Source organism: Pyrus communis, chromosome 5 (genome assembly GCF_041283825.1).
Source record: "Pyrus communis isolate YQ-2024b chromosome 5, ASM4128382v1, whole genome shotgun sequence".
Taxonomy (NCBI): Eukaryota; Viridiplantae; Streptophyta; class Magnoliopsida; order Rosales; family Rosaceae; genus Pyrus; species Pyrus communis.
In genome coordinates this window covers 16,825,262-16,834,220 of record NC_142569.1, presented here as the reverse complement: position 1 = coordinate 16,834,220, position 8,959 = coordinate 16,825,262, and the positions used below count along the sequence as shown (strand labels likewise).

At 38.0% G+C, this 8,959-nt stretch overlaps 1 protein-coding gene and 1 long non-coding RNA gene across 3 annotated transcripts; one reads left to right on the top strand and one right to left on the bottom strand.

Moving 5' to 3' along the window:
• Positions 1-8,748, top strand: LOC148696886 (uncharacterized). 2 transcript variants are annotated; one of them, XR_015962850.1, is made up of 3 exons: positions 1-88; positions 7,645-7,730; positions 8,354-8,748. It is a non-coding gene; the product is annotated as an uncharacterized LOC148696886 (long non-coding RNA). The 2 variants fall into 2 exon arrangements; XR_015962849.1 differs by having other exon boundaries at positions 8,288-8,748.
• Positions 3,289-6,188, bottom strand: LOC137725321 (glycine-rich protein 2). Its single transcript, XM_068463968.2, has one exon. It carries the CDS (start codon positions 4,245-4,247, stop codon positions 3,621-3,623), a length of 627 nt encoding a protein of 208 aa, XP_068320069.1. The 5' UTR covers positions 4,248-6,188; the 3' UTR covers positions 3,289-3,620.
• Positions 8,749-8,959: the final 211 nt, after the last annotated feature.

The following is an 8,959-nucleotide window of genomic DNA, read 5'->3' as shown; positions in this document are numbered from 1 at the left end:
CTAGTATATCTTGATTGCTGAGAGTAGACGACTGCTGCCTTGTGATCCTTGGAAGCCATGCATGTCTTCTTCAATTCTTCTTCTGCAGGTAACTGGAATTTTTGGTCTTTTTTGTCTCCTATTTACATGTCTGATGTGATCCTAAATCTGCGTTGTTGCTCGTTAGTTATGTCTTACAGTAGGTGACCTATATTTGATCGGATTTTGGTTTTACCCTAGATCGTGGCCTTAAAGCGTCTACAATATGCTTAATTGGTTCACCCGTATCACCTTCTTCTTGTTCTCCAATAATTATACATGAACTCATCAAACTTTAAAGTTTCTACATTCAAATAACCAAATTTGTAGAGCCTGATAGAGCGAAAAATTGAGAAGCCGTAAACTTCGAATTTTTAAAGTGTTGCATACTATTTTGTTTATAAGTATTCTTCTTCACTTGTAAGTAGAGATATTGTGTTCGATTTTCACTAAAGATGAATTCAAACCAAGTTACTATGACTAACTCATTGTGAGACTTACTTCACTCATGTTGCTCGAAAAAAAAAATGCCAGATAGGCCAGCGAAGTGGTGTTTGAAGAAGATCCTACTATATACCCAACTAACATACGTGGGAACCCGTTGGAGGTAAAATGTTAGGCCATCAGATTCCCTAATGGGTCCGTAGAAAACATATGAAAGCCCACCCATTCATATTTCGGCCTCACTATCAAAGCCCATAAACTGGTCTAGTAAAGCAGGTCCACATTGTATAAAATAAGTTTGAACTTTTGGGTTCATGTCGACTGTGAAGCACATGTAAACCTTAAACCAGGCAAAAATCACCACTAATCCATCTTATTTGCTGTCCACTTCTTATTTAATTGTCCTCCACACACTCCCAAATTTCTTAACTCTAAATTAAACCCCACTAACCCCACAAACTCCATCACTAACCCCACAAATTTCCGAGTTCACTTGCATATATGCATGCAAATCCAAAAAACTGAAACTTTGCTGTTTTCTTCAAGGTAAAAATTCACCCAAATTTTGTTCGTTACTACTTCTCAACTTGTTTAAAGTCTAGATTCTCTTTTGATTTACCCAATCACCAGACATCACTGTTCTAAAAATCTCAGCTTAACACCACCTAGCTTAGGCACTAGCCGGCTAGCTACTGCCCCAATTAATGCCTAGGAGTTTAAAAATTAAGACAGGGCGCCCAGACCTGTTGGCACCCGCCCAAACTGTCTAGCCTACCCAGACTCGCCTAGGTCGCGACTCACTTTGATAGAAAATAAATAACTTTGATTTTGCATTTTATTTTTTTCAATAAATTGTAAAAGACTTGTTGAATACTTAAATGAACGCATTATATGTTTGTTCCCCATGTTTTCATTATGTTTCTGTTTGGGCTCAAAATGATAGTTTGGGCCCAAAATGATAGTTTGGGCCGAGTTTAGTAACTATCAGCCCAGTGACTACTGAGAGTTTTATCATGGGCTATTTAGTCAAGGTCGGCCGAGTCCGACTATTAGGAGAATTGGTTTAGATAAAGGTAAGGTAGTCGAGACCTAGTGCAACAAGGAGTCTTACGGCTAAGGCTAAGGATGCTGAGATTTAAGGGATGAATCTGGTTTGTTAAAAGAGGTTGGTTCAAAGTTTCATTGGAGTTAGGATTGGCCGAGACCTAATCAGATTAGGTTGAGGAGTTCTAATCCGAATACGGTTCTAGCTCGGCCATAAGGGGGTTTGCTACTATAAATAGAGAATGGAGTGCATCATTCAAGTCTCTCCAATTCAACACACAAATTGCCCTGTGTAAACCCTCGCTCTACGCGAAACCTCTCAACAACCTTGAGATTTTTATTTTTTTTTTTTCGCCTACATATCTTCAGTTTAGATAAACAGCACTGTGAAGACAATCGGTGACATCTTCAGTTGGGATAAACAGAACTGTTGCCATAGAGTCAGCCGATCGTGAAGCACCTTCAGTTTGGATAAACAACACTGTTTCGAAGTTGACTGATTACCTATCCAAGTCTCGGTGGATAAGGATTTTCGAGTCCTTGTTGGTAGAGGTCATCTCATCAACCTTCTCGGTGAAGTGAGGTGTTACCAAGTTACTACATTCGGCACATTAAAAGCCAAATCTGATATTGAACTTGCAAAACTAGTAGCCTTGTCTTCAGGCTCTAGACCTGAAAGTCGAGACGTGTTCCTTCCTCGACCATAGTAGCAAGATCAAGAAGTCAGCAGCGCGCTCAATGCAACATAAACACATTTTACTCCCCCGTCGAGCTCAACCGTCGAGTTGGCATGCCCCGCACATAACCGAATGATGTAGTTAGCTCATTAGTTACTTGGCCTGCGCGCCACGTAGGCTTAGTAGTTTTTAGGATCAACAGCTTCAATACTTCATAATAAATATGTCATTCTATTTTATAATTTATGATGAAGTTATATATATTCAAGTATAAACAGACACTTATTTATACAAAATATAATAAATTTACTTAAATCTGCTTAGTCCGCCTAGGCTCTGAGTCCCAATCAGCCGCCCGACTAGCGCCTAACGTTTTTTAAAACTTTGCCAGACATAAATTTTACCCTTTACGATTGACTCTCATTTCATTTACTTCAATTGTCACACGCTAAAAGGTTTGTTTGCACACATGAACAATTTTTTGGACTCCTTTGACGTTCATGATTGGATTGAACTGAATTACTCCTTAATTGGATTGAACTGAATTACATCTAAAACATTTTGGTAAGATGGGAGAAATTGGAAGAAAACATATCCCTCCATGTATTCATCAATGTTGATGAATGTATTATACTATCCAATCCAATCCTTGATCACAGATTGAATCTAGTATATTATCCGATCCGATCCTTGACGTCAATCGAACACCTAATCCAGTCCTAGATGCCAATCAAGGATTTTGTGCCTTGCGTTAATGTACGCTAAATTTTAATTAGGGTTGGTCGACATCAACAAATAATCTCCTCCTCGGCGCAAGTTGGTTCAGAGAGATAGAATCTGACCCAATTAAAGTAAATACGCAATTAAATGTGTAACGCATTGAGTAGACGCTTTCCACTCACCTACCTAAAACCAAATGACCAAATGACCCAACCACAACATAGGCGTGGCCACAAACAGTCCCATAATGGTACGTTTCTGTAAATGGTTAACAATGACAGGTGCATTATTGTCCTTTTACATCCGATTTAGGTCAATTGAAATTTCCCAAATCAGATAAACCCTAAAACCACAAGGATCCAGTTGTTGCGCAGCGATAAACAAATCAAAATAAGGAGGAGCAGAGTATATTAATGTGTATGAATCAACATCCAACCACTAACCACAGATCCACATTTTCTGCCAGATTAACACCAAATCCTCACTAAAAAAACCTTAACCAAAAAGAAAGAAAGAAAAATTACTACATCAAAAGGAATCATCATTTACTTCATGTTTCCATAGATTGAAATCAAAAGAGATGACCCATAAAACCGCAAACCACGACTACTCGAAACGAGTTTTTGATTCATAGAAACCAACACTTAATTAAGCAAAAACCAAACACACCAGCACCACCCACACAGGCAGACAGACGCTGAACTGGAAACGACTGCTTTAACCCCTGTTCGGGCACTCCCGAGCGAAATGGCCCGACTCACCGCACTGGTAGCACCCTCCAGAAGCACCTCCGCCTCCACCACCGCTACGGCCGCCTCCTCCATAGCCGCCTCCACCGCCTCCGTAGCCTCCACCTCCCTGAGAGCAGTCCCTCGCCATGTGTCCAGACTCACCACACTTGAAGCAAGCGCCACCGCCACCGCCTCCACCTCCGTATCCACCGCCTGAGCTGTACCCACCACCACCCGAGCCGTAGCCTCCTCCGCCATACCCACCACCTCCTCGGCCACCTCTACCGCCACCGCTTCGCCCTCCAGAACCACCGTTAAAACCGTAGCCTCCACCACCGCCGCCTCCACGGCCTCGTCCACCACCCCCACCGCCTCGGCTGCCCTGAACGGGACCCTCCTCTGGGCCAGTCACGTCAACAGCCTTGGTTCGGCCACCGGCATCCTCCTCGACGGTGTACTCGACCGTCTCGCCGTCTCCAAGAGTGCGGAAACCTTCGGATCGGATCGAGGACTGGTGAACGAACAGATCCTCGCCGCCGTCGTTGGGGGTTATGAAGCCGAACCCCTTCTGGTCATTGAACCACTTGACGGTGCCGCTCAGCCTCTCACTCATCTTTCTCGCAAATCTCAGAACCCTAACCCTAGAAATTCCCCTCTCTCTCTACCACTGTGGGTCTTTCGGCCTCAGGGTTTGACAGCTACTTATACATCCAACTTGAACGAAAAAGTCCCACTGCCACGTGGCACTCTAGAGAACCCAACCCACGGCTCCCTTTTGCCCACGATCCATCCGACGGCTGGGATATTTTTTATTTACACGGATTTATATGGGCCGCTGGATTCGGCATTGGGATGGCACGATGGAATTCGAATAGTCCATTTCCAGTGTCCTTTTCGTCTTTTCATCCCCACCCAAAATATCTTCCTCTTCTTTCCTCCATGTACTTCTTGTTATTTACCATTCTAACGCAAGGTGGAGGGGCAGTTTCGGGAATGTGGAACATTGTGGTTCCTGGTTTGAATAAAAAATGTTTAATTAAGGTAAGAGTGCTGATAAATTCATCTTATTATCTTTTTTTTCACCCACATTCTAGTATAAATTTAATGTCACTTTTACCATTTTGTAAAATGACATGTAAGGACCAAAACAAAAATATACTGTAGATTGCCAATTTCCTTTGCTCGCTGCACATTGCTGGATGCCCATTTCCTTATGCCCGTGCACCATCTTTGTAAAAGAAAAAAAATTTCTTTCTTTCAATTTAGTTATTGTGCCTTTCTAGGACAAAATCTCATCTCTTGTAAACAAGTATTTCTACTTTCATTTTTTCTTTTTTCCAATACCTTAATTTTAGGGATCTAATCAAATACGAACCAACCGATCATATATCACTCATCATTGCTTCATAACCTCACCTCCCTTCTCTCTCATTTCCCTTCTTTCTAAAACTTTAAATACATAACCCCCCACATTGAATTCCATTGCAATCTGCAATACTTGAAATTCATATGAAAAATAAAATACTAGACTATGCAAGGGAACAGGAAGATGGTTGGTGAGGCAGTTTTGCTGCCATGGTGGTGTTCCGATGGTTGGGGGACCTGGGTTGGATGTTGGGAGTTGGTGCGGCACTCCAGCGGAGTAAAGGTGTCAAAGGCTGAAATCACATTAGGGTATTGTAGGAAATGGCAGGTGAGAAAAGAGTGTTTTCTTCTTTTGACACTTTTGAAAGTGAAAAAATAAAATAAGGTGAGAAAATAAGACAGTAGGGTGGACGTAATACCACTCTTAAGGTGATTTTCGAGGGAAATATAGCGTTAAATTACGATGAAATCCCCGTGTCCTCACGTAAAACAAAATTGAGGTTTTTCTTTTCTTTTTTGGGTGAGGTCAACTGGTCAAATTGATGGTTAAAGCCTCTGCTGGTAGAGTCTAATCTGCTGCGTCTTTCCAACGATAGGGTTCATGCTTTGGGAGAGTAATTGGAAGAGCTGTACTATACAGTATACACATTTTTTCTGTAGAGAGTTTTAACGAAAAACTTACAATATTATTCACTTTAACGAAAAATTATATTTTTACACTAAAAAATCAATCCTGGTACTATTCACTTTACCCTTTATTTTGTCTTTATCATTAAAACTCAAAATTTCAAGCCCTTTTCATTAATTTTCCTTTTTTTTTAATCACTGCATACTTATTTTAATTTGCGTGAATTGAAGAACATCAAGAGATAAAATAAACAAATGATATGTGAAAAGGAAAAAAAGTGTGATAGCATCACCCTAAATGGAATTGAAATAATTTTTCTCAAGAAAGTTATCAAGTAATTCATTTATCTCATAAGACTTTATGTTCTGATTCTAAATGTGCAAACATAAAAGTTACTTCGTATTACAGTCTAGTAGTATTCTTCTTCTATTGTAAGTGATATGTCTTAGGTTCGATTCTCGCCAAATGTGAATTTGAAGCACATTATTTCTGGCTCATTATGAGGCTTAGCTCACTCTCTCGCCTCTTAGTGTAGATAATATCGTTTGTTAAAAAAAAAAAAAAAAACAATGTGTATACATAAAGAATTAATTTAATCTAACACAACTTATATTTGATTCTAATTTTAAACTTTATCACTCAACTAGGTGTATAATAAAGAGACACACACTAGTTTAATTATTTATAAAAGGTTGTGGTCGTATGATTAAATGAATGAAGAAGATCCATGGTTAAAATTAATAATAGTGTGTGAAGGGTAAAAAAAAATATATGGATAGCACTATCCTTGATAAAAAGAAATTAAAAAAAAATGTATAATTTCATATGACATTAAAAAAAATAAAAATCCTTTTAAATTCAGGGTGGGTAAAATTTTAATGCACCTTCATAAACTTCATGCGAACTCTGAGTGAATTACTTCAAAATCTGAAGGGAAGATGCTAGATTTACCAAGGGCATCTTCAATGAAAAAAGCCTTAAAATGGACTCTTTTTTTTGTTGGCTCAAAAATGGTTAACACTCATTTTAAGTAAATAAATATATTCAACTTTTTTTTACATATTTTGAGGATGAACTAAAATAGAATCTTTAATTTACATCTTTCTCGTTGAAGTAAAACTAAAATATACATCTTCCGAAAATATAAAGTGAGATGTAAATTTGGCTTTCACATCTCAAATTTATATCTCGATTGTAAATGCTTTTAGGCATAGAATTCACTTAAAATCCCTCTTAATCTACCAAAATTAATTATTTTTTAAAATTATAATCAAATCTTGATTTTTTTATAATCAAATTTGATAGAGTATACTTGGATTTGTATAGACATTTAGAATCCAAATTCAACATTCTTAACTTATCTAGTTCCCAGTCTCCAATTCTCTATGACTCAATAGAGAGCATTTTTGCTCACTATCATAACTGTAGTGTATGCTCACCATACACCTAATCTTTTGTCATATGTCATTTTACTTAACCTTGTTGAATTTAAATTTATTACCAAAGTCCCTTGACTGTGCGGGCATTAGCATTTCACTTCTCACATACTTCCCTGGCAACTTTATTTTATTTTTTTTGAAAAATTTAATTTATAATTTCTCTCTCCCTATCTAACTGAAGACGTGTCACAGAACCGAACGCAATAGAGTTCTAGGCGGATTCTACTTAGTGGGAAAAGACTTTGTCAAGTTATTCAGTTTCTGGTATTTATGTTTATGTTTGCATTCAAAATCATTAATATCAACGTGGATATCCATCGTCCAATTCCCAGAATTTGAGTCGGACCCATTTTCCCTCCACGATCGTTACGCATATTTTGCAGAAGATTTTGAAGATACTGCGTCGGTTTTCGGACGGTTCTCCCCCGGCGTATCGTCCGTGGAATTACTGCGTTTTCCTGTAAGAATTAGCTCTAGCCCTCGAAACTGAAATAACCGATACTAGCTACTTCACTCAGGATTCTTATATTGCGGAAACTTTGTTAAGATTTTTACTCGGGTAATCTTTGAACCCATAGTTCTACCGAGTCGGAGGTATTTCAAGCGGGGAAGAATTACGCATGCATTTGCAGAGGAAGCTTGGAGATCCTACGACCAGTTCGAGGTATATTATTTTACTTTCTTTTTCTTCTTTTTTTACCAGGTGTTTTGTATCTTCATTTTGATGACTTGAACGGAGTACTTTGTTGTAGCTTGTATGTTTTTGCTTACGATGCACAACAAGTGTTTGTAAAAAATGCGTGAATTAAGTTTTTTTTTCCTTTTACAAGGCCATGTGACTGCAAAACCAGCTTTTCAATCAAACAATGTGAACTACGAATACCGCATTCATTTCATATATGCAGAACCAGCTTATTTTGGATTTTTTTTTTTCTTTATTCTTTGGATATGGAAGGTGCTATATTCGAGAGATGCACTCATCAGGGTACCTCTATCTTTCCCAATTTTTTGCCACTGCATTCTTTGAAGTGTATCATGAAGTTTGCTCAAGGTTTAGTGATTTGACTTATGGTTCCTTCGATTTCAAAATTTCGATGATTTGGTACATTAAACATCAAGTCTGGTTTGAATGTACATTTACTTTGCTCTAGTCTGATTTTGGTACCTTTAAGTCTAATTTGGTACATTCTTTATTCATAAATTTGGTACATTTTTATTCAGAATTTTGAAAGTTGAACCGCTTTCTTATGTTTGGAGATGGAGGTTGAGGTGATTGCATCATTACAGGTTGGTAGGCATTGGCAAATAAGAGGCTTTCCTTGCTCATACGCACTTGCTCCAATCTTGAAAAATGGTGCAAGCTCTTTTGATTACACTAGGGATTATTTGAGCGCTATGATTTATAGTAAAGTCTCCTAAGACAAGGAAGCAACCTGGTAGACCAATGATAAAAAAGGATCAAATCTGCATTGCAGGAAGCCAGACCATCAATATGTCATCATGTGGGTCATCACAATTAGAGGACTTGTTCAATTCTAATATAAATTTATGCTACTCCTATTTTTATTCAGACTCTGAAGTTTGTTTTTACGTTTAAAGTTCGTACCCATTTTGATTTTGGAATGATAATTTTGCTGACCCTATGGATTCAAATTTGGTACAATTTTTTACTCAGAAATTTGGAAGTTTAGCAGTGTGTTGGGTATAATCTATGCTAATTTGAAAGTTTGTATCCTTTTATTGTAATATTTTAATTCGGCTCAAATCTTGACGAAATTTGAATTTGAAGATTCATATTAGATAATAATGATGAATTTGAAGAACATGTGACATTATTTTGGAATTTTTCAGCTACGAAAATTAAAATCCAAAAACTGAAGAACTCCAATTGAG